General features: G+C 31.7%; 2 protein-coding genes across 9 annotated transcripts; both read right to left on the bottom strand.

The window, feature by feature from the left end:
• Positions 1 to 4,637: 4,637 nt before the first annotated feature.
• LOC123911556 lies at positions 4,638 to 10,483 on the bottom strand. Of its 6 annotated transcripts, none has more exons than XM_045963004.1 (6): positions 10,342 to 10,483; positions 8,936 to 8,992; positions 7,534 to 7,688; positions 5,988 to 6,904; positions 5,084 to 5,523; positions 4,638 to 4,981 (listed from the first exon to the last, which is right to left on the bottom strand). In XM_045963004.1, exons 3-6 carry the CDS (start codon positions 7,541 to 7,543, stop codon positions 4,873 to 4,875), a joined length of 1,476 nt encoding a protein of 491 aa, XP_045818960.1. In that variant the 5' UTR covers positions 7,544 to 7,688; positions 8,936 to 8,992; positions 10,342 to 10,483; the 3' UTR covers positions 4,638 to 4,872. The 6 variants fall into 6 exon arrangements, with proteins under 6 accessions (XP_045818960.1, XP_045818959.1, XP_045818954.1 ...); XM_045963003.1 differs by having other exon boundaries at positions 5,988 to 6,906; positions 7,564 to 7,688; positions 10,342 to 10,412; XM_045962998.1 differs by lacking the exon at positions 10,342 to 10,483 and having other exon boundaries at positions 8,936 to 9,517.
• A 9,963-nt stretch (positions 10,484 to 20,446) lies between these two features.
• LOC123911555 (GPN-loop GTPase QQT1) lies at positions 20,447 to 26,392 on the bottom strand. 3 transcript variants are annotated; one of them, XM_045962997.1, is made up of 11 exons: positions 26,196 to 26,392; positions 25,268 to 25,415; positions 25,133 to 25,177; positions 24,946 to 25,025; positions 24,458 to 24,532; positions 24,227 to 24,330; positions 23,989 to 24,145; positions 23,809 to 23,896; positions 22,926 to 22,998; positions 22,152 to 22,282; positions 20,447 to 20,803 (listed from the first exon to the last, which is right to left on the bottom strand). In XM_045962997.1, the coding sequence occupies exons 2-11, from the start codon at positions 25,357 to 25,359 to the stop codon at positions 20,746 to 20,748; spliced, it is 903 nt and encodes a 300-aa protein (XP_045818953.1). In that variant the 5' UTR covers positions 25,360 to 25,415; positions 26,196 to 26,392; the 3' UTR covers positions 20,447 to 20,745. The 3 variants fall into 3 exon arrangements, with proteins under 3 accessions (XP_045818953.1, XP_045818950.1, XP_045818951.1); XM_045962994.1 differs by having other exon boundaries at positions 25,268 to 25,386; XM_045962995.1 differs by having other exon boundaries at positions 25,268 to 25,371.
• Between the last annotated feature and the right edge of the window lie 287 nt (positions 26,393 to 26,679).

The raw sequence follows: 26,679 nt of genomic DNA, 5'->3' as shown, positions 1-26,679 counted from the left end.
TATAGTTGATGCAACTATGCAAGTTACCTTTCGATACTTAATTAGTCTAGTACGTAGAACATAAAGCGCTAAATTTTCATACGATGGATATTACTACTCAATTATGTGACTCATTTGACAGAGTCGTTTACATGAATTTTCTAATGAGAAATAATAATATAAACATATATTACATAGTGAATTTATATAAAGATCTATAAATGAACATGTTATAATTTTTGTATGTTGGTGACCTAAACATTATTGGAACTCTCGAAGTGTTTCCGAATTATATAGATTTATTAAGGAAATAGTTTGAGATGGAGGAATTAGGAAGGACAAAGTTTCAAACTATTATGGAGTGGATAATAGTAAAATATAAAGATTATCATGTGGGTAGATTGATGACCACATCTCACCGGCCATAAACATGAGATATCAAGTAATATTTATATTGAATTGACTCACCATGAGAATACTACATAATATGTTACGTAAGTGGCATATGTTATTCACATAGTAATAGTCGTGAATACCACCCTTCGACCTAAAACCCCTATGGACTATAGATGTGGAGTCGAGTGTTTTGTTTTCGTTCAAACGTTATCCACGACATGATAAATATAAAGTCGGTTGACGAATACACCAAAAATCATGTTGAGGGATATGATTGACCTGGATGAGATTTGCTCCTCCTATACATACATGAGTAATATCTATGAGCCTCTTGATAGAGTATGACTATGAAGTGTGTGGTCACTCTAGAATAACTCAATATGAGATATTGAACATGGATTATTATTGGAAAATTCTATGGTGCATTCCTGATTTGGACTTTATTGGTGCAGTCCTAAATCTAATCAATGAGAAAGCAATATTGACTCAATCAATGATACTTTGAATTATATGGTACATACCACTTATGTGGTACTTATCATGTATTCTCATATCTATTAATATTGCAATTAAGTCCCTATCATATTAAAAGTTACAAAATTACCCCAATCTTTAAATTGTTTTTAATTTTAATTGTTATTGTAAAAAACTAAAAACAGTTAAAACAAAACTTTTTTTTTTACTAAAAAAAAAGTTTTTTTTTTAAGAGGCAAACAAGTTTTGTAGTATTAGTAAAATCTATTTTGCGTTCAGATCGTCTCTTTTGCGAGCACCTGTGTCTCTCTTCGTGATAATGTTTTGAAAACGACGTCTTCCGACGATGAAGCACAAGAATTTTGGAGATGAAAACAAATTCCGACTAAACATGAAGTTTTTGATGAAGTCAAACGTAAAATCAAAAGCTGCTTTCAAATAAAACATTCGACATATAAATAGTCCAACAACACTAATTAATAGATTTTAGATTTTTGACATATGTTTTTAGATCTGAGTTTTAAGGTATTCATGATTGAAAATGAGTTTACAAATCACATAAGAATTGATTTTGAATGGTGTATGTGACTTTAAGAATTGATCTTAGTGTTATAATGTCCAAAATGGGTCGAATATCATTTAGGGTTATCGGGTCTATTTCAACTCGGCTGGAGGTTGAAGACAACCAAATTTTATTAAAAAATAATTTAATCATGAAAGGTATATACAATAAATAACTTTAGTGTATCAGATGGGAATTTAATCAGCTAACAATTATACAATAAAACATCTTAATTCTTAAGTTAACAATTATATAATAAAAATAAAAATTTTATATCGCTCACAATTGTAATAAAATAAAAGATAAAAAAAATCAGTTATATTAAATTTATTTTTTCAAAGTAACCAAGAACTATATTTTGTTGAGTCATAAAAAAAAACTATATTTTGTCCTTATCAGTTTTAATAATATTTCAAATTTTGTATCCTTCATTATAATTTTGATTCAAATCGTCTAAAACAAAAAACCTAAATTTAAAATTTTTAAAATTTGAAAACTAGATATTGCCACCGCCGCATATGCCACAACTGATGATGACTGATTTCACCATATCAACTGTTAATGTTACTGATTTATTTGAAATCTTATGATGAGTTAGACTTTTTGTTTCTTTTTTTTCGTTTCCACTTTTATCCAATCACCTTGAAAGAATTCTGCTCTCAGTTATTATTAGTAATATCCAAAGCATCTGTTTTGGTCATCATCTCTTCAATGTTTTTTTCCCTTTTTTTCTCTTTGACAATTACTCACATTAATTTCATAAGATTATTATTAACTGTGAGGAATTTTTTCCGTTTTTACTCGCATTAATTTCCGTTTTGTAAATTATTATTAACTAAATGATGGACTGATATGCAATAAATAAACAATTTCTAAGGTTCATCATGGACTTACGCTGATGTGAAATTAATTAATATTCTATTGGTCAATTAAACGGAACTACACCAAAAAAGTCCAAAACAGGACTGCACCATAGAATCTCCCATTATTATTTAAGCAAGGTGATACTTGAATACGATGTTCTGCTTGATATGAACTGTTTCAATGGTTTGCCGATGGATAGTAGGGAGTTAACGTCTAGTTTACCCGATTTTTCAATATCTTATTAGTAGAACTAGCAATTCTGCAACTCATGAGCTTTCTCGAGTTGCGCGGGTGGAAAGCTGGAAATTAAAATAGAACCACCAAATATACACCACAAAAAAAAATGGTAATGTTGGAGATCAAAATAAAATCATGCAATTTCCAAACAAGGCTACTAGATTTAGATGCTAAAGCGTATTCGGGAGGGTGTTGGTGAGCCAGGTGGTAGTTGGTTTAGGGAGCATGTTTCGAGGAGGGTGGGGGATGGGTCAGATACTCTTTTTTGGACCGATCCGTGGTTGGAGGGGATTTCGTTACGGGAGCGGTTTGGACGACTTTTTGAGTTGGCGGTGACCAAATCTCGCTCGGTCGCAGAGATGTTTGCTTTGGGTTGGGGGGAAGATGGTGGGGCGTGGGAGTGGCGGAGACGGTTGTGGGCGTGGGAGGAGGAGATGTTGGGGGAGTGTCAGTCTTTACTTCTTGACATTTCTTTGCAGGATCAGGCTATTGACAGGTGGCAATGGAGACTTGACCCTGACACAGGTTATACGGTCGGGGGAGTTTATCAGCTTTTGACGTCTCAGGATTCAGTTACTTTGGATGATGCGGATAATCTTATATGGCATTCTCAGGTTCCCTTGAAGGTTTCCATCTTTGCGTGGCGATTATTGCGGGATAGGTTGCCTACGAGAGCAAACCTGGTTACTCGTGGCGTTTTGTCTACTACGGTTGCCACTTGTGTTTTTGGATGCGAAGCGGCTGAGTCGGCTCATCATTTATTTCTATCTTGTAGTATTGCTGGATCGCTTTGGGATTTAGTTCGCGCATGGATTGGCATTTCCTTGGTGGATTCCACTTCTCTGCGTGATCATTTTGTTCAGTTTACGGCTTTATCAGGTGGATCTCGGGCGAGACGGTCCTTTATGCAGCTTGTTTGGCTCGCTTGTGTTTGGGTGTTATGGACAGAGAGAAATCATCGGTTGTTCAAGGGCTCAACGGGCACACCTCATATTTTATTGGACAAGATCAAGCTTTTCTCTTTTAGGTGGTTGAAGACGACGAACATCACGTTAGCTTTAAACTACCATAGCTGGTGGTCTAGTCCATTGATATGTTTGGGCCTTGTATGATTTTATTTCGATTGTATTTCTCTGACTCGTTTGTAATTTTTTAGTCTTCTTTGGTACGTCTTGTGCTGGGGAGACTGTTTATGTTAATATATATCATTTTGGCTTCTTCAAAAAAAAAGATTTAGATGCTAAAGGGACTAAAGCTAACTCAAGATCTGAATTGAAATGTCAAAAGACATTCACTATATGGATCAGATGGCTATGAGCCTCTTGATAGAGTATGACTATGAAGTGTGTGGTCACTCCAGAATAACTCAATATGAGATATTGAACATGGATTATCACAAACTTAATTTAAGCAAGGTGATACTTGAATACGATGTTCTGCTTGATGTGAACTGTTTCAATGGTTTGCCGATGGATAGTAGGGAACACGTCTAGTTTACGCGATTTTTCAATATCTTGTTAGTAGAACTAGCAATTCTGCAACTCATGAGCTTGCTCGAGTTGCGCGGGTGGAAAGCTGGAAATCAAAATAGAACCACCAAATATGCAGCACAAAAAAAAAAGTAATGTTGGAAATCAAAATAAATTCATGCAATTTCCAAACAAGGCTACTAGATTTAGATGCTAAAGGGACTAAAGCTAACTCAAGATCTGAATTGAAATGTCAAAAGACATTCACTATATGGATCAGATGGCACTATCTTTATTTATTGCTATTTTATATATGGAATTAACACCATCAAAGTTGTTAATCATTACATGGCTTTCCTTGGCCCTCATTAAAACCCTGAATTGACTTCTAACCAAACACAGCCTTACAACTTGGCCTGAAAAACTCCAGGTAAATGCTTTTTTTGTGTTCTTTGATCATTTGTAGAAAGTTACTTATTATATTTTACCTTATTTTCTCCGATAATTTGCACCTAACTAACTATGGATTCTACCCTAGAATCCCCAGTATACTAAATTAAATACTTCAATATTAAATCCGGAGTCGCTTTAATAATTAAACTTCCTAGCTTCTAACTTTCAAGCTTTCAATTATACAAAAAACATGCAAAATAATCTACTAGGAAATATTTGCTATTGAAACTTTTTAAAAAATCAATAAAACCATGTATAAATAACCCATCAGATTCAGATGCAAGCAAATCTAAATTCAATACTTTTTGCTTGCAGCAGAGATATAAGATCATTGGCTGGTAATTCTAAATCTATTGCACGCCGAGAACAACTATGCAAGTAAAATTTAAACGGTATATATAAATTTTAAACCTATTATAAGAGAAAAATAATAATCTCTTAAAATTTACAGCAAAGAAGGCCATTCCTCCATTTGCGTTGCTTCCGGTAGCTTCTCCTATCGGGCTTCTCCATTCTGACTGGGCTGCTATTCCATTCAGATTGCAATCTGCAAGCACAAGATGGAAATCAAATACTATTTATTAGTAATGTATCGATAACAAGGCCAAAGAAAAAGTATATTAAAGTAAGAAGTTTTCTAGAAATTTACATCGGAAAAGCAAAGGACCGAGTGCTGGTGGTGCTACTGTCTGATCGAATAGAGATGCTTCCAGAATAAGGTATAGACCCTGAGTAACTTATACGACCTGATACAGCACCTGCAGCAGAGAAACTTGACTCGCCAAAGCCTCGATGAATCTGCTGACTTGTTTCAGCCTGATGGATTTCAGAAAAATCACCGCCAGACGGACCTTCTACAGTCATAAAAGGTAGGTGAGTTTCATTGCAGTTGCAGCCACCAAATTGGTGAAATTCCTTTTTGATACAATCAGCAGGAGCTGAAGGGGCAGAATGAGGAGGGAAGCTCCTAACACCATCACCGTTCAATTCATCAATGGCTAATCCCGAAGCAGGTGTTGCCAGCACTTCTTCCTCAACCATATTATTTGACTCTTCCGACTGAGAGTGCAAATTGGGTTCGCCGGATGGCTGTAAACAACAGATAAACATCAGTTTTGAAACTTCTCTTTCCTAACAGATTTACGCATGCGCTGTAGCACACACATAAGATAACAATTTTCCAATGGAAGACATGGAGATTTAGGCTAACAATTCATTTTTTCTTGTAACAAAATTTTCAAAAGATATGTTATTTGCAAAATAGGAATGTGGAATAATCAATGCCCTAGAAACTTAACTCAGTAAATGGTAAATAGAAAATATTTTTCTTGAGTATTAAAATCTATCGCCATCATGCTAAATCTTACGCCATCGTGCTAAACTAGTACGTCCTTCATAAACATTAAACACGAATTTGATTTTCATAGTTTATTTAACAAGCAACAGCCAGGGGAGTTTAAATAACATATCACAATCAATCGGTTATTTCAAAAGAGCATTGGACATACATTTCCAAACAAAATATTTAAATACTTAGCATATATGTCAATTACCTCTTCATCCTTGTCATCAGTAGCTATAGAATCATGTACGTCTTCATGTAAATCCATCACTTTGGTCACATTATCAATAAGATCTTCAATCTCACTGTCATCTTTGTGCATCACATCATTGTGCTGATCATGATTCAAAGAAACCTGGTCAGACTCCTCGGTTTCTGGTAGATCTAATACCTTGATACCAGTGTTGTCTTTCGGCTTTTGGTTATCATCAAAACTCTCTACAGGGAAGAAATTGTAAGCCTTTCCATCATCAGTTTCCTCGAACATAAACTTATGCTTGGTAAAGTCACCTTGATCAACACAAATGTCCTTCACATCATGGTAACTACTCTCTTTGTAACAAACTTCCAGTTCTGGTTCATATTCGGTAATTGTTCGGTCCATAAAGACATCTACGGAATTCTGAAATTTATCGACTTGCAGAGGATCCGAGATTGGCGAAGCGATGGACTTTTTAACCGAATGTTCATCATTTGCAAACATCATAAATGACCCTATATCCTCCGAAGAATGAGCTACAGGCTCATGCGAGTCTATTACCTGTGTTTCGTAATCACTTTTAAAATCAACCATACTGTCATAAAATTCAAGTTTTGGTGATGTATCGAAGCCTCTTTTATCCTTAGAAGAATGAGATTTGGGCTCATGATGGTTTTTCAAATCAATATCGCTGTTATAAAATTCTAGTTTTGGTTCAGGAATACAATTTTCCGACTTCATGTCATTTGGTAATGAATCGAAATCATGTTCATTCATCTTTACATTCTTGGAGACTCTGTTGTCATATTCCTTTGCCTTTTGGTTCCGCGATTTGAAGCCAGCAGAGTTTTCATCACTATCATTGAACTCAAACGATTGAGAATCCAACTCAACGCCCATTTTAGAATGGCGGAGAGCTAATTCACCCTCTGCACATTCGTTTTCAAACCAGTGAAAAATGAATTAGTATGGGTTAAAATTTCACAATAGTGAGCACAACACACACCATCGAAAACATAATGAAATTCTGTGTATCGTAGGAAGTATATATCTATGACATCCAGAGAAACCTAATTCATCAGCTAAATTGACAATCATCATAAGTTTCATATTAGCGATATGATTCAGAAAGCGGGCTTCTTTTGCCACTCACACGAGTGTCAAGAAGTATACTTCCAGACGGGAAAACACCGTGCTTTTGTCCGGAAGTATACTTCCAGAAGGCAAAAAACTTAAGTTTATCCGCAAGTATACTTCCAGAAGGCAAAAAACTTTTCATCCGCAAGTATACTTCCGAAGTGACTTTGGTGGTGAAAAAAGCTCCTTTCTGAAAACAAATCACCCTCAACCTCAACAAAAGTTCGGATTCATGAACCAACAAATTTAAAAGAACACATTTATAGACCGAATTAAAGGGTTACACAATCTTGTTACTGTCCGAAAGATCAACCAAAGTCATTCTATAACATCCCTTAATAAACCAAAGAACAAAAAATTGAACGACTTCTGAAGACATTTATAAAACAATTGGAGATATCATAAACAAACAGTTTCTTACCTAGTTTCATGAAGTACTTTTTTTGAACAAAGTTTCATGAAGTACTTATATTTGAATACATGAGTGAATTTTCCGAACCATAACGACCGATGCTAATTGGATTATTTCCAATCAAAAAACTAATCTAATATGATCAGATAATATTCTGCAAGAACCTGTAATTCAGCAAACAAGAACAACTAGATTAGCATAATAACTACATACTTAATAAAGAAAAAACCAATAACGGAAATGTTTTAAAATAGTATCGAAAGCGATACACCAACATAATGATTCTATTTCAATGCTACCAAGTAACCAAATTTAAAAGAGTAAAAGATGAAAAACAAGTAAGAAAGTGAAACAAACATAGAAGTCAATTAATCCACTATATTGTTATTCATAAGATAAGATACTATATGATATATTTGGATTGATGCAATTAATTAAAGCTTAACTGCTAAATACTATTGAAAAGAACCAAATTTGATTCTTGACCAAAATTACAAGTTAATCCAAAGAACTAAGAAAGTACCATATAGAAATTTTAGCACTAGAATCAGTGAAAATGGGGACCATATTCTATCTTAAGGTTCTAAGTTGCATATACAAAACCAATCAAGTTTGGTTTATTTCACAATATAGTAGACTCTAAAAACCTATGAAATAAACAATTTATAAACAAACAAAAGAAGAAGAAGAAGAAGAAGAAAGTACTAGTTAACTTTTTAATTATTTATAATATTTTATAAATTAAAAAAGAATTTTCTCAAGTAGAATCCAAGGACAGTGCACACAGTGTAAAAGGACAAGAAAGAAAAGTTTAAAAAATCACACAACTTTACGAAAGTTTTCATCTATAAAATTACAAACCCAAATTTTAAAAATCAAAATTCAAGAGACCTACAAAAGCAACAAAATAAAAAAAATATCCCTACCAATTATTTGTCTTTTAGCACTGAATAGATCTGACTCAACAGAATAAACATGTTTAGAAATCCAGAAAAAGTAAAGTGGAAATACAACTGGGTTGGTTTTTTGTAAACTTCAATCCCTATGAAGGAAAAATTGGTCAAAATCAAAATAGAGATCTCTATCTCAGATCCCAAAGCCTTCAAAATATATTTTAAAAAAATTGAAAATGAAATTTCAGGTGTATAATATACTATTTTAATCACCAAAAATCATATAGTAGTAAAAATTAAAATTAAACAAAACCCCCACTATCTCACTCACCTTGAAAATTTGACCTTTTCTGAATGAAAAAGTCTAAAACTTCACAAACATGAAAGATTAAAATGAAATAAATTATTTGATCATGATTCATGAACCATTGAAAAACACACAAAAGAAGAGAAAGAGAAATTCATTGATTAAGATATACATGAATAAAATGAAACTAGAAATAGAGAGAATTATTTACCTGAGACCAAAGGAAGAGTTTTTTTCTTTGTGTTCAAGTCGGTAACTGAGTTTCTTTCTTCAATTCAATGGTTAAGAATGATGAAGAAAAAATAAGGATTAATTATATATATGAAAGAAAAAATGAAATTAATAAAATAATTAATACTGATAAGAAAAGCAACCGAAGAAAGAGTATAGTAAGAGATAATGGATGAGTTGTATATAATTATATAAGCTTGATTATGGTCAACTGTAACACTCTTTTTTCTCTCTCTCTCTCTAAACCCACCACAACATAAAACCTCTTCTTTTTCTTTCTCTTCCACCTTCTACCTTCTGTTTTCTGCAATTAATGCGTTTTACAAATGAAAAACAAAGCACCAAACAGGGCCCTATACCCTACTGTCCAATGTTGTAGCATTAAATTAGCACCTCCTAACTATTAACCCTTACTCATTTCAATATTTAATTTCATACCCAAAAATATCCAACTTTAGCCCCTCTGTTTCTTTCTCTTTTTTGTCTCTCTTTCATTTCTCCCACTTTCTCTTTTTCGACAAAGTCTTTGCCTTTAACAAACTTTCTATTACCTCACCACTCATCCTCACACGTCAACACCAATATTTTTTTATTTATTTTTTTCAAGTAATCTATTTGATAAAAATTTGAAAGAATAAGTGGAGTGTCCGGAGTTCGAACCCCGATTTCTACACATATAGTCTGATGTCTCTAGCAACTGAGTTAACACCAATTTTAATTTAAAAAAGTAAAATAATTAAAGAAAAAATATAACATCCCCCAACAATATAAATAATTTTAAGGATCATTTAATATCAAGTATCAACACTTTATTACATGATATCATGTAGAGAAATAATTTATTTGGATTTTGGATATTTCTGTAAAAGTATTTTACACCGACATAACATGTTTAAGGAGTATAGTCATGATGTATTGATGTCGTGTCGGTGTCTAATATTAACTAGGGTTAGATAGTGATATTTTTTATGTCGCCGTATTCATGTTTTGTTGCGGTTTCCGTGTCAAAGTCCGTGTTTTATAGATGATACTGTCGACACCGTACATAAAAAAAAATCATTTTCCGACCAAGCAAACATTACCCAAAATTTTCAAGAGAAAATTCACTGGACCCAAAAAACGCACGACCGCATTAGTCCTTGACCGTGTGGATCAACCCATAAAAAAACCAACGACGATGATAAATCAGAGATTCAGAAAATGAACATAAGAAAAAACACGACAGCATCACACGATGAAACCTTTGACTTGAACCTTAAAAAACACGAACAGAAAAAAATAAAAAAAATAAAAATAAAATGAAGTAAATAAAAGAGAAAAAGAACAAAATGAAGTTTGTTTTTGAAAACGATGGTGAAGAATTTGAATGATTCTTAAAAAACTCACCAGAGATTAGAAACTGTTAAGTGTTGGATGAGATAGATAAGACCCCACCATAGGATCCTGAACACACGCAGCTTCTGAAACTGTCGTTGGTATAAAACAACACAGCTGTTTCTACGTCTTCAGTTTATATATACCACATTTTGTTTTTATTATTATTTTTCCTTTTTTTATTTTATATAGTTTTGACTTTTTGTATATAATTTTTTAATACCTCCTTCCCAAATATTTGGTTTTTCTCCCAAAATTTTGGTTCTTTTGAAAAATTAAGGTACAATTAATGATGTTTTAAAATTTGTACAATTACAAAAACTAAAGTAGGAAGGACCACTGTTCGATCCCCACAACTGCGATCGAGAGGGGACTGAAACTACTTGATAGCAGAACTTACCCCGAACCATATTAAACTGATGGGGAAAGTAAAAAAAACTAAAGTATTCAATAAATGAATTTTTTTCTTTCTTAATAAAGAAAGAGTAAATGACTTAATTTATCGATATTTATTATTTCTTATTTCATATGCAAAACTTTAAAATGATCAAAGTTTTGAGGCGGAGAGGGAGTATATTTTATTTGGGATCTACGAAATGAAAAAAAAATATTGGACAAAATATTTTGATTCTTGCAAATGTATGTCGGTGTCACGTTCATCTTATTCACATCTGTGTAATTTATTACTCAGTAGTTATTTTGGTCTTCAAATCTATATTTTGATAGTCAATAGGATCTTAAATATTTTTTTTTTTGCTTAATTTTGTGTATAAAATATTAAAAATAATTAACAAAAGAAAAATTATAAATATTTTTATAATTTTGATACATTTAAAAACTAATATGGCAACGAAATAAACAATTTTAGGACTAAAATTGTGGTTTGCTCGTAACCAAAAGAAATTGTGGTTTGCTCATTTTTATCTTCTATGTTAGATAAAAGTAATAAACATCAGTTAAACTTACAAATAGAACGAGATTTTGAAGACAAATAAATTTTCATTTTTTTTATTTTCACCGTCAATATTCGTTCCACTAGATCGCTTTAATTTAGTTTGGTGGTTAGTTCTGGTATCAAGTAGTTTCAGTCTCCTCCGATCATAGTTGCAAAGGATATATCATATATAGAATACAAACAAATATATTTGACTTAACAATATTGATAACTCTACTACTCATGAATCATGATTCATGAACAAGGATTTTTATTATTATTGTTTAATTTCATCATTTCAGGTTCACACAACTCGCACACGAATTGCCAACCAACTTTGGCTTTTGAAAATGATTAAATTATGTAACGTAGATCCAGTTGGGAATGAGTATCTTTCCATTGCCTATGCTAAAGAATGCCCACATCACGTTTGCAATGGAAGTCACAAATTACTTTTATGATGATTATTATTATATTTATATTTAATTATATAATTTAAAATGTTCATTTTATTCAGTTATTAGTACAATTTTTATTTAACTTTAATTAAATATTTAACCATAAATGGATGGGATGGGAAAGGAAACATGAGATATAACGGAACTGTCAGAACATAAGAAGAATGGAATGAAATAGAAGGTGAGTGTTAGATCCACCGTGTATAAAAGTAAAATTATCAAAAATAAATAATAATGACGGTAACCAATATTTATTAGGTTTTTTTTTTTGACTAATACAGTATTTATTAGGTTTTGCTAACTTAATTTATATTTTAGAAAGTGTGTATTTTTTTTTGGTACATAGAAGGTTGGGAAGTCCTGATACTCAAAAAATAGCAAAGTATTGTGTCTGATACGTACTCGATATTGATACTCATCCGATACTTTTCGATACACGTATCGGAGAAGTATCATATCTAAGAAGTATCAGCAATTAATATTATTTTTAAAAATAAAATATAACCAATATTTATCGGATACTTCTCTGATACGCGTATCCGGCAATTAATGTTTTTTGATGATGAAAACGTAGAAGAGGAGACTGATACAATTTGTATTTTCTCTTAAGTATTGAATGTTTGAGTATAATGTTACCAACTATGTCTATTAGTTTTCTCTTTGTCATGACTTGAACTCTGGACCTTCAACTCCTTATCCCTTAGCTCAACTAGCTTAACCAGTTGAGCTACTCATCTCACTCCCTTTTTGGGAACTACTACTTAACTTAATATACGTAATTGTCACTTGTTTTCTTATTTTGAGTAATTTGAATTTATCGATTTTAGTTATGTTTATATATTATGCATTTATATATTTAATTTTAAATTTAATTTTTAAATAAAATATCCCGGACGTATCGTATCGGGAATTTTGAAAATTTTCCCGTATCGCCGTATCGGTGTCGTATCGTATCGGTATCGTCTCATGGCTTCATAGATAGAAAGTGTGTGTTATTATTACTAACAAGTTATTATAACTAAAGTACTTAAATGCTTAAAAAAAAAAAACTAAAGTACTTAAATAGAAGCTACTAGGTTTGGTCTAGTGATGAGGAGTTTGAGTAGTATGTTACAGTTTCTTGGTTCGATTTACAGCTCATTATAAACAAAACAAAAAGAAGTACTTAAATAGTCTCCATGAACTTAACTCAGTTGGCAGGGACATCACATATATTATGCAGGAGCCGGAGTTCGAACCCCGGACACTCCACTTATTCACCTTTAAGGTGGACTTTATACCCACTAGGCTATTAGGCAAAAAAAAAAGTACTTAAATACACCTTGAAATGCATATTGATAAAACACATCTTCTAAAATATAAGTGACTAGTGTAAGTTACCAACTCCTATAAGCATCTTGTTAATGCATACATTCGTAAAAAAAAAAAATTGATGTGCTTTAGCATTCCACATATGTATTAGAAGTAAAAAAATATTCTAAAAAAAAAAAAAAAATAAGTAAAAATTTTAATTTGTTTTACACGGCTAAAATTGTCATGTGATTGATGTTATTTTGATACAACTTTCTTTTTTAGTTTTAGTTTTTTAATTAAATTGGTATCAATTAATTTAGGTTCCACTATTTTATCAAATTTGCGAAAATAGTTCCCCTATTTTGAAATTGAACTTTTTAGTCCTCTATTTTTATACTTGTTATAGTTTTTGTCCTAACTGGTAGGTTTTTTGTGCGTCAAAAAAGAAAATGACAATTTTTTACGCCACAAATGGTGAATTTTGGTCTCAACTGTGATATTTCATCCTTAAATTCAATTTTGGAGACAATAAATCATCTTTTAGAATGCCAAATATCATCATTTTAAAAGAAGAAACGTGAATTAGGACCAAAACTGCAACAAATATAAATGCAAAACAATATATTATACACAACATAATATTAAAAATAAAAAAAATTGTTCTCATGAGCATAAAATATTATAGACTATTTTAAAAAAAAATAATTAGCTAAAATATAAAATACAAAACTCTAAAATTTGCTTGAGTCAAAATAAAAAGTTTGAAGAGTACATGTTAATAAAGAAATTCATTATTGCTCAAAAAAATAAAGAAATAAATTAGTCAAAAATTTAGGAAATGTAAGAATTTCATTTTCTTTACTAAAAGAAAAGATTTAACTAAAGATGCAAAACAATATATTATACACAATATAATATATAAAAAAAAAAAACAATTATTCTCATAAACATAACTTAGTTGATAGAAACATTGCATGTAAATGTATGGACTGTGGTTCGAACCTACTATATATTTTGTCATTTTTTTTGTACATAATCTTAAAGTTGCAGGGGTTGAACCGACAGTCCGACACTATTTTGTTATATTTTATTTACTTGGACTGAACTCCAAACAATAAGGAGGTCGTGAGATTTTTTTTTTATATAAGAAAGGTTAGTTGTTTGTATTACAATGTTATGTTAGTTTTTTCTTTTTTACCAAAACTTGAACCCTGAACCTTGTGCTCCTTAACTTTTACCTTAACTAGAGGTTTGAACTTTGAAGCAATAAGGGAGGTCATGAGTTTGACATGCCCTAAAATAAAAACAACAATTAACTACATACTAACATCGAATATTTTATAATTAAAGAATTTATAAATTTATATGTAAATATTACCTCTACTATTGGAAAATTCTGAATATTTTCAATCGTTAATTAGCATAAAAAATGCTAATTCTATTTAACTGGGTCAACTATATCTTCAGTTCTATTCATATCTCTTTTATTTTTCAACCCCTTGAGACAAAAATGGGATAAGAAACAACAAGTGAACAATTGTAGTCAAAATACAAATTTGGATCCTACTCAAGAAAAGAACATATATAAAATGACAAAAGTATGAAGGAGTTAGCTGACCCCACGGCATACTTTGCCATCTAAGGATAAAAAAACCCTGTTCATTTCATGGCATATTTTTTTTGGCCCCTGTATGTATATAGCTCATACTTTGACAATTGGAATGCTGTCTGCCTGCTTCTATTCAAGGGTTCTTTTCACCAAAATTATTTTTAAGATTTTTTTTTAAAATAAATCGGATGTCTCTAGAAATCAATTTTTGAGTTTTATGGGATTCAAATGATTGTATTTTTTAAAATAAATCGGATGTCTCTAGAAATCAATTTTTTGAGTTTTCGTGGAATTCAAATAATTTAAGGGCTCTTTTCGCCAATCTTATTTTAAAGTTTTTTTATAGTAAATCGAGTATCTTTAGTGGATAATTCTTTGAGTTTTGTGGAATTCAAATGAATGGCAAACTCTGCCAACAAGGTTTAACGTTATTGAATACATAAGTCAGAAATCGAACATAAAATCTTGATTAAATTATAAAAGACTTGTACCATCTCATTTAAATGTTCGATAAGTTATTTTTAATATTTGAATAAACAAACTATACCCCTTAATTTTATATTTTTGAACTATGAAGATATATTAAACACTCTAGCTATTAATTAAATAGGTGTCTAATAATTTTAAGTGAGAAATATAATTAAAATATAATTTCAATGGAATATAATTTATTTATTTTCTACTATATATTTATTTAAGTTGACTTGGTCTTTTCATATAGGATTCCCTATTTTATTGTAGCATTAATATCAAATGGTTACATGTTTTGCTTTAATATAGGGAATTAAGTATAGAATTAAGCTTGCACTTATTTTTTATTAACGGTGAGAAAAATCCTAATTAATAGGATCGATTATTTTACTTGCTTTTTTGACTTGGTGAATAATATATAATGTCATGAGTTTTTAACGAGAGGTATGAAGAAACTATATATAGACATTGCATGCACTATAGTATAATGTTGTTTTGGAGCTTTAACAAATAAATTATATTTTGTCTACCTTGTTGATATTCTCGTGTCTCGATAGCCTCGATACGTTTATGATCGAGAAGAACCAGTTGTATTCTGGGGGAGTTGCGCAATATCTTGCGGATAATTCCTTAGTCCAGTAATTACACGTCTCCGGTTAAACATTTTCAGCTATCCGCGCCAACAATAACTACTTTTAATTAACTAGATATTCGATAGCAAACTATATATATATAACACACGGGTTCGATTAAAATATTTTTATAAATGAAAAATAATAATTGTGATAAGTATAATCACATATATATGCTTCAAAAAAAAAGTATAATCACATATAATTAAATAATATTTTTTTACCAAAAAATAATAGATATTATTTTAAAATATGATTATATTTAATATTAGTATATGTATAAAAATAAAAAAGTTGTTTAGAAATATGAGATTTATATCGTAGTTTTGTTTATATTTTAATGTATAATATTTCATAAGTTTGAAAGGATGTATCATATTTTATTTTAATTGTGTAATCGTATAAGATCTTATAGTTTTCTTTATATGAGTTGCAATTTTGATAGTCACATGTCACTTTACTTTTTATTTTTGATGTATTCCTTATTTTATTTTATTTCAATATTAAGAGTTGAAAGCATAGATACTCATTGTTGCGGACAATATTGCTCATGAGAAATGTTGAAATAAGCTTTGGCTATGGATTCATATATGGTGGCTTTGATTTTTTTTTGAAAATTACGTATCAAATAGCGCAACTGCTTACTGGTGAGGTTTTATCATATTTTTATCACGTTTTTTGTTTAGTCTTTCTCTTTTGCATTATGCAGAAAAATAGGCTCTCTTTTGCATTATACAAAAGACCAAATGAAGGTGTGTGTATTCATGTAGTGTCTTTTTTTATCATATTGTACGATAATTATGTAGCATTTGTCGCAGTTTTGGTCCTAACTCATTTTTTTTTTCTCAAAGGGACAGTTGTTTATATCAAAATTGATGAATTTTGATCGCAAATGTGATATTTTATTTATATATTCAATTTAAGAGAAACTTTGAAGACTTGCAACACTAACTACAACTTTTAAACCTCACAAATTCTTTGTTAAAATCTGTGAAGCGAAAACACTTAGATTGTATTTTTACGAACTTATAATCTTAGAATATCTAAGTAGGGTTGTAAACTCTACGCTTAATTGTAAGCTTACCACTTATAAGAGTCTCAAGTGTAAGCAAACCTCAAACAATTTGTGTAACTCTAATTGTAAAAGTCCTAAGTTGTAACACATTGAAAAGTCTCTTGGTTAGCAGTACATTGAGCACTGAAGTCTTAAGGTCAGTAGTACCTTGAGCAAGGGAAATATCTTGGTCAGAAGTATCTTGAGGAAGGAAGTCTTGGGATCAGTAGTATCCTAAGCAAGGGAATCTTGGGCTTGATGTCTAAGCCATTGTAATCTTGATGATTATAGTGTTAACCCTTTTATTCTACAGGGACGGGCTGTAACTCTAGTTAATGGGTGAACTAGTATAAATCTCTTTGTATCTTTGTATCTTTCTACAGGGAATTTCTTGCAATTGAGGAGTAAATTGGAGGACTTGGACTTTGGAGTGACTTGGGATTGTTCTTGAAGATACAAGAACAAGGATTCAGAGGAGTTGATGATCATTCATCACCGTCAAAGAGCTGCGGATAAAGTTCTTAGCATACTGATTGGGTTTTCTTTTTCTTAAACTTCTTTGTATAAACATCAATTTTACATATTAATAAGTTCTCGATTCTTGCTTGAATCGAGGGCAAACATAACTGCAAGCGAGGACGAGCAGCGAACTGCCTTAACAAATTGATTGTCTTTTCTCTAAATTAGTCACTCATTTGCATTGTTTAATTGTATGCTTTGGAATTTACAAATTATCAATTGTGGTTTAGTTTTGATTAGGTTTTGAATTTCAATTGTGTTCAGTTAAATTTCTTCATCAAGTTCTACAATCCTTTAATCAATTTATATTTTATACTCTTAGGGTGCAAATTTTAAACACTCATAGTTGAAATATAAACCAAACATTTATGCACAACACGACGCGTGATAGTTTTTAGGCTGAATTGGTATTGGTGATTGATATAGATTAATCGATTTACTTCTTAGTGATTCAAGTGTATAAATTAAGAGTTAATCAGATTATTTCTCTCAAGAGGCTTTGCGTATCATTTATACTGGTTTTCTTATCTTCATTATTAATCCAAATTAAATGTTTTTCAAATCGTTACCAGTTATCGCATATACTTTTTTTTTCAATAGTTGTTCGGGAAGACGTTTGTTGATCCAAGCTGCTACAACAGTGCAAAAAAAAATTAAAAACACAATATTAGTAACAATTGACTATCCGTGCCCGTTAATAAAATAAAGAAATTACTTAAATATTCATAACACCCCATGTCAATTTATTTAGAACATCAACAATAGTGTACATAACTGAATCGGGAAACATTAAATTTTCATTGCATATCGTCCGAATACATAAATAAGATTACAAAATCCAAGAAATTAATATTAAATTGAGCTAACAACTGAAAACATAAAGAAATTAAATTTTATACAAAATATAAGATAACATGACGTCATCTGAACTAGCATAATCCAAGTATCTGAACTCCATGCTTGCAAACCATGATATCTCAATGGATTCCTACTACCCTAATTGTCAGTCTCTAACATAATTTCATATCATGATTTCATAAACATAATAATATAAAGGTGTAACACAAATTAATTATCTTGTTCATTTTAACATAACTAAGATACTCTGAGGTGAGCCGATCTCAGAGGCCTGACATATTCGTCGATGATTATACGCATCAACACAACCTGACATATTCCTCGAATCCCATAACATGGTACATAAGTAACCACCATGATTGACTGACTTAATTTCTTAATTTAATTATCCTGATTGTTATCCTACCCATGAATTTTCCTCCCTGGGTAACTAACTTGTCCTGATATCCTGATTATCTTAACTTAACGTGTACTTAACATTTTAATTAAATATTATACATGTATTATTCACAGAAAATGTATCTAAAAAGGTAGGGGATTCAAAAACGTGAGTTTGTCATAATTTTAAATTCTACGAAGTACTGAGCTGACATTCTCGCCTAGCGAGGCTATCAGTTCCTTACTCTATTTTTACAATTTCCATCCGTTTTGCAGAAAATCATTAACACAATCCCTTTCCTTATTAGCTACGAACATTACAGCATATAATTAAAACAAAGAGAAGCTTTGGGATTAAGCTCCTCTCATACACAATTCACCCTAATTCTTATGTTATCATGCAAGATTCATAATTAGGGGATTCTAATATCCTACCTAACTAATGTTGTCATGGATATATTTTGGGAAACTAATGGAGCTAAAACTAACTAGAGTTTAAGGCTCTAAGGGAACCCACCTGAAATAAACACTTGAACAGTACCACCAACATCTCCGGAGCGCGCCGAAATACAGAATTTCCAGCCAAAGTACTTTAAACCCGCATCCTAATTTTTCTGCATAATCTCCATTTCAGACCTTCAACTTCAAACTGGTCTCCAGACCTCAATATTCATCCAAATTCTACGAAATTGGCACCTAGACCACATGAATTTCGTCAGCTTTCCATACATGTAAACACCATTCGAAATGGAGATACGGTTTGACAGGTATCACCCAGTTACTGAGGGTATGTCCATACGAAAATTATGCAAAATATTTTCCTTACCTTCACAACTTCCACTTTTCCTTCAAAGCCAAGCTCCAAACATTTAATCAAGTCTCTTACCCCAAACATATCACATACAATTACCAAAGGTGTGATTAGTAGAATTTCTAACACTAAAGGAATGGAACATTTCTAAAGACAAGGATAAGAGCTTGAGTTTTCTTACCATTGACCAAGAGTGGGGTTGACACTGAGAGAATCAACAACATGCAGCATCAGAGTTACTCTGCTATCCTCACTAAGCAAGGAAGTTAGACTGCTCAGCGAGCTGTTCAGCAAGCCAAAAACGCAGTCTTTGCTGCCTTAATCCTCTTCAAATTATATCCACTTTAATTCCTTGAATTTCATAGCTTATCTTGCAGCTACCAAACTTTGAATCACAGAGCATCAAATTCAGTTTCCCTTGTATCATGACCTACAATTTCGAATCTTATACAACCTTGTGGCCACTTTGGAGTCTCTCACTTTTTTAAGAGAAATATATGATATTATTAAATTTTGGTAAAAAGAAAGAAAAATGAATGTAGTGACTTTTACGAAGAAAAATATATGGTATTATTATCTGTAAATATCCGCAGATACTCGCTTTGTTAAATCAGCATATCCTTAAGCACAATTACCTCATGCATAATTACAAAAACTAATCTCGAAATAACTAGATTCATTTTAGGTGTTGACCAATCCTAACATATGTTTTTCATATGCTCCAATTAGAGATAAACTTCTGGCCAAATAATTACAAAATCTAAGGTACCGTTTGGCCTAACTTTTTTTCCTCTTCTTTTGAGCTTATGCAAACAGCTTATGCAATATAAATTAGGTTTTATGCTATTTTACAAATTCATACTAGTCAAAATTGTATTTTTATAAATTATTTTATCATAAACTACCTTAGAAAAACTTATAATAATACATAAAAATTGCATAAGCTGTTTGCATAAACTCAAAAGAAGAGGAAAAAAAGCTAGGCCAAACGGTACCTAAGTATGTATCGCTTATGCCACACCATGTTAGTAAAATAATTACCAAAACCATGATATATTGCCATGTTCTCAAACACAATAATTTACAACAACTACACCATATGCAGAAATTAAAATGAATTGACTTCAAATAACAACAAACATATCGTTCGATACAAAAAGGAGGTAGGGTTCTATACAAACAAAGTTAGCCGAGTCTAGTACGCTAATATCCTGAAACTAAGTAAATAAAAGCTCTATTGCTTCCACCATATTGTCAAAATCTTTAGCACCATAAGGATGAGAAATACAGACACTGTCAATTTCGTAATGTTCCATAAACAACTTAATATCGAATGAAGTAAAATTACTAGGTGATCATTCTCTTACATTGCTGCAAGAGAATAATCAGCTTTTCCTCATCAATCATCATTACTATTTTCATCATCCTTCATGTACTTCTCTTGCACTGCTGCAACTGTAGATTGCTGAGTTAAGGGAATCTCATAATTATTAAAAAAATATATATATAAGTACTGTGACCAAGTGGTAAGAGAAAAATTAGCAACATAATTGAAAAATGTGTGATAGTCAGAACACTAACTAAACATATGTAGCATTATCAGGTCCAAAATGCAATTTAATACTATTATTGTATTCCCTTTCATTTCCAATCATTCATCAGCTTGAGATGCCTCTGTGCAGCATCATTGAGCACTTAGATTGACCACCAAAGTGTATCTAAAATAAAAACAGTTTTTTTTTGACAGAGTAAAATAAAAACAGTTCATAATTAATGAGATGTAACCAAATATTCTTCCAATGAGATTGAGAGCAATGTCAAAGATTTCTAAATCAGATTAGCCATGTGCATAATGGACTACAAATATACACACAGACAAATCCTTAACGGCTGGCCTTTTAATACACAGATTCTATATTTTTAGGGTCTTCTATGACCCCTTCTGCTCATATAATGTGGTCTAAATATTCCAATGTGGTGTCTTAGCCAAAAATAAACTTCTTGTTGGTACTCAAAGGCCCGCTAGTTCCTTTCTCGATATATTTGCATATCAAAATCAGAAAACCAGAAGCACCCCTCAGCAGCCTGGCTAAAATGTATTCACTCAAGATTTTTCATGACCTTTTCCGGCTCCCTGCTTCTTTCTTCCTTCATACACAAGTAGCTTTGTTTCTTAGGCTCATATATTCCTTATACCACTCTCACACATGCCCCCTCTTCTCCCCTTCTATATTTCATTCCAGGTCTGTCGTATACAAAATGTTTCTTAGGCTCATATATCTCTTCTAATATTCCCTCCTCCCCTTCTTCTATATTGCATCCCAGGTCTATTGTATACAAAATGAAAAGCCCTCCTGGATAGTTGAGAAATACAGGTCTCTCACAATTTCATCATTATAGTTCATTAAAGACTATTATAGAACACTGCATTTCCCCTAACTCTACTCTAATTAAGGGTCTCTGACCTATTATCGTTCCACCAAAAAGAACGTTTTCCAAAGAGCTTTTACATAGATCCTTCAAGTTACAATCAATTATTTCTGCCAACTAATGGAATGAATTTGGAGTCCATAATAGTATAGAAGATATGTTTCCCGGAGGAATGCAACTATTGTATTTATAAATATCATACCATCATCACTTTTGTTATGAGGACTAAAAAAAGTTCAAAAACAGAATAAGCATGCAAAGCAATTCTGTCATGCAAATGTTAACACGATGATGTTATTTACTATAGATACTAATTGTTAGGTAAAAGATAAATCAGTCAGAATAGCACATGCGAAACAAAACAAAAAAGGATATCTATAATAATCCCAATCAGGAGCTCCCATAGCAATCTTGCTAAACTCAACTGCACTTGCATCTATGCCAGCAAATATATACCCATTGGTTTTGTCTATCAGCTTCACTAAATTCCCTACACTCTCTTTGTCCTGTAAAAAAAATATCAACTTAGAATTCTTCTGAACAATTGATACGAACATATGTTGCCTAGGTACGGGTACGGTACGAAATACGGCAATTTTAGAAAAACTAAGGTATGGGTACGTTTGCATAATTTTTATTTTAATATAATTATATAAATAAAATTACATTGTTAAACCAATTAATTAAACATAAAAAAAATAAAAATAAATCATACTTTAAAAGTAATTCAAATTGTTCAAATGACAACAAAACATCAAAACTAAAAAATAATTTGCTCAAAAAGAGCGGCCTTTAGGTTAAGTTTATCGAGAAAAAACTAGCAACTTAAAAAATACCGGCTCCATTAAATAGATTTCGTTCATCTCCACCAATATCCTACATTTTTGTTGCTCCTTTATTATATGTCTTGCTCTTTTTTGATAAAAAATCGAAAAATATCCCATTTTTTTTTGTGTTTGGCGTACCCCATGTGTACCCTACGTTTACCCTGTATGAGAAAAAAAATTAAAAATATTGGTACGGTTTTGGTGCGTACCAAGGTGTACCGGGTACATACCAGTACCCGATACGTACCTAGTACCAGTACTCTCCTTCAAATGGAGTACCCATGCTTCATACAAATGAAAAACCTATGGATATCCAGCGTACCTGAATATCTAAAGTTGTAAAGTTCACAAGACTGTAGTGTTCAACGACATCACACAATTCCTTTGTTAGCTTTCTGCAAATGTAATACACAATTCTTCTAAAATAAATCCCTCAATAAAAAAACTGTGTACCTTAAAGGATGAAATAGATAATATGACAAAATAATAACTTTTATATTACACATCGGAACCAACCTTAAACACCATTTCCAACTTTTTACTTCAATTTTGAGGTTACTAATAGACACGAAACAAACAGGCAATTCATTCCATCAACAAAGACAAATTTTCACATCAGGAAGACAACTTGGATAGTGCAATATAATATAATCATTGTAAGCTGCTAATATAAAAGGAGCATCGCAATAGAGATTGAGAATACAACTTTAACCAAATCAAGGAGTATTGTCATCAATATCTATTTCATATTTTAGATTAGCATAGCATCAAGTATGAAGCTGTTCACAGAACCTCCAACATTCAGAATTTGTGTCCTTGTCCTTTCTAGTCTCATGGTATATGGACTCCAATCAATTAAATACAACTTAGCAAAAATTTAATATGGCATGAAATGGCCAGCATAGACAAACAGTTTAAACGTTCTAACGAGTACAAAACACTGCATTACTATTACTATCACACTCAGAAAAACTATTACACTCAGAAGAATGGTTGGTAGGTAAATGTTGAAAGTAGTGTATAATTTCGAGTATGTTTATTTTATTCCAATGAAAAGGTGCTCCTTGTATAGGAGAGAGTAGATAAAGACACTCCAGGAATTAAGGAATTAAAATAAAACACAATAAACATAAAATCAAATAGTATCGAGGCTAATAATGATTAAATATTTCAACAGTAAAGAATCTCCAAACAACGAATCACACCTGTACTTAGCAGAGTGAGGATCTTTATCAAGACTGTGTTGCAAATATGACAAGTCTTGCACGTCTGTATAAAAGTCAAGGTTGAAGGCTGCAACAATCAAATGGTAAAATCAACATACAAATTTGTCAACTATAACCAGAATGCAATTAACCCCTGGCATCTAAAAGTAATTACAGCACCTAGCTTTCCGTAGCTCTCGATTAAATCAATTTTTGACAAGACATTTATGTGGGGGAGTTCTAGATGTAGCATTGTGGATAAGGATAGAAGCAATGCACTGATGTACTTCCCAGGGTCACTGCAAAGATGAGCATCAACCAAATGCACTGCCGTTAACTGCATAGAACGGACACACAAATTAGTTCTTAAAATAAGACATAGCTTGACACTAGTAAGACGTGAAAAACAGAACTATACCCTTAAACTTAATTTCTTTATGAGCCTCATGATGACATTCTTGGCATTTGAATGAAGAAAAAATAGTTCCACTTGGCCAGGAAAATCAAAGAGTAAATAATGATCTGAAACATGAATAACATTAGAGTAGTTAGCTGAATAAGATAATAATAGTAGTTTGCGAGTGTATTTAAGGATGACTTAGGCTGTCAATAGATCTACAAAATAAATGAAGTATAACAATGTAATAACCTTTCAGAAGAGGTTTCAATTTTTCTTCCAACCAGTCAATATTTTTCTCTAGATAATCCATACAGTATACAAGACCTGCTTATACAACACAAGTGAAACTTCAGAAAATGCATACAGTAAAACACAAATACCTACTAAAAGGTAGTGCTGTCCCTTTCAAGAAAACAATTGAATTGCATATTATGTAACTTGTTAAATCTTTCATATACGCTCACAACTCTCAACAGTGAAAATTAGAAAATCCATCACCTACGAAACACTAACACAGACGCGGACATGCCAGTAAAATTGACACGTAAACACAAGTGTAATTTAAGAAAATAAAAGTAATTGAATGCAACTACATGTGTCAGTGACGGACACCAACATGTGTTTGGCACCGTGCACACTTTCATTCTGAAGTATCGATGCTATTAGTTGTACATTAAAACAAGCAAAAAATTTACAATAAACAAAAACTTCAAACAACAAAGAAAGAATAGACTTACCCCCATTAGGACCAAGAGAGTGTTCTATCATGACATCACTAAGTTTCACAAGATCCTCAATGTTCACAGCACATTCATATCTATATTTATTATTAAGATAAACCATATCAATTAATCTAACTATATACATCTAAGAAATAAGCCGTTATTTAACAACAATATTTGAAAGAAGTAAAGATAAGGATACGGTAATGAATCGTTAGCTGGATCCAAATTGACAATAGCAACCTTCCTGTATTTAAAAATGAAAATATAAAGGCAAATTAAAAAGACTCGAAATTCAAGTAATAATATATAACATATTGAAAAGAATGAAGTTTACCTTCCAATTAGAGTGAGAAACTGAGACATGCCATTACAGTAAGTTGTTTTCCCAGAGCCAGGAGGACCAACTACTACTTGACCAAACACCATTTTTCTTCCTTCCTGTTAGAAATGTTACTGTGCAGATAAGATGAGGAAGTGAGGCACTGTGGCGATCAGAGAGATATGCACGAGATTAAGCAGGCAAGTCAAAACGCAAACGCAGTAGGAAGTCAACAAATTTCAATTTGTATGAAGCATTAACAAGTCGACAACGACCTTGTTTAGTAAGCATTAACCAATTATTCTGTTCAATTTCAATCACAAATTAACAGTAGGCAGTAGCCCATTATTCTGTTCACAAAGGGAATTAAAGGCTCTGTAAAAAGCCTTGATAAATTTGTACGAAGCTACGTTGCCTAAGTGCGTGTACGGTACCGTTACCCGATACGGGTACAACATTTTTAGAAAAACTAATGTGTGTATATTTTATATTTCCTCCACGGACAAAATAGATTTCATATTTATAATAGAGTCGTATGCTATCTAAAAAAAATATTAGAACCAAATGAATGGCCTGATTATTTATTTAAAGGCCAATCGTCTGTAAAAGAGAAGGTTGCGTCGGGATACTTGGTCGTACCCGTACTCATACTCAAATGGAGTACCCGTGCATCATAGGTACGAAGCATCAACGATCACAAATCAACAACAAGCTGAAAATGTTAGAGAGATGTGTATTGATAAATTTAACTTATGAAAGAACGTATACATTATACAATCATATTAATATGCATCATTCTTTAGTAGTATATATAATTAAGAAATTCAAATTCATGGTTCAGATGCCTAACTTAAACATAACAATTCTCATTCTAATTTCATACTTATTAATCAACAAAAAAACAAAGCAGAAAAGGAAGAAAATAAAGCTTAAGAAAAATAACCTATATTCTCCAATTGAAGTTGAATTGGTTGAAGAAGCTCATAGAATCCTACACATGCTCGATTACTGAAGCAACTCCTGAAACAGCTTAAAATTTGATTTGAGAATTGGGATTACGTTCAGTAAATCGATTTTGAGATTTAAATGATGCGAGTCATGTATAATTTTCTTAATCTTCCTCTGTTATCCTCAAACTTGATGATATTTTAAAAAATATAATAGTGGATATAAATACTAACTAATATGATACGAGTACAAAGTAAGTAACAACGTTGATTTTTTTAAAAAAAAAATAGGCAAATGCTAAATAGTGCCCCTGGAGCACTCTTTAAGCCCTCAACATTGATTCACAACAATATACAAACTTTACATTAACAATGCAATGCAAAAAAAAATTAGCACAACAGTTTATGAATATAAAAAGACATGGGTAACAACCAAAAAAAAATTAGAACAAAAATGGATATGAGGACAATTATGTTAAA

Source organism: Trifolium pratense, linkage group LG2, assembly GCF_020283565.1.
Source record: "Trifolium pratense cultivar HEN17-A07 linkage group LG2, ARS_RC_1.1, whole genome shotgun sequence".
Lineage (NCBI taxonomy): Eukaryota > Viridiplantae > Streptophyta > Magnoliopsida > Fabales > Fabaceae > Trifolium > Trifolium pratense.
Note: the sequence above shows the minus strand (reverse complement) of the source record. Positions and strands in the feature narration are given on the sequence as shown.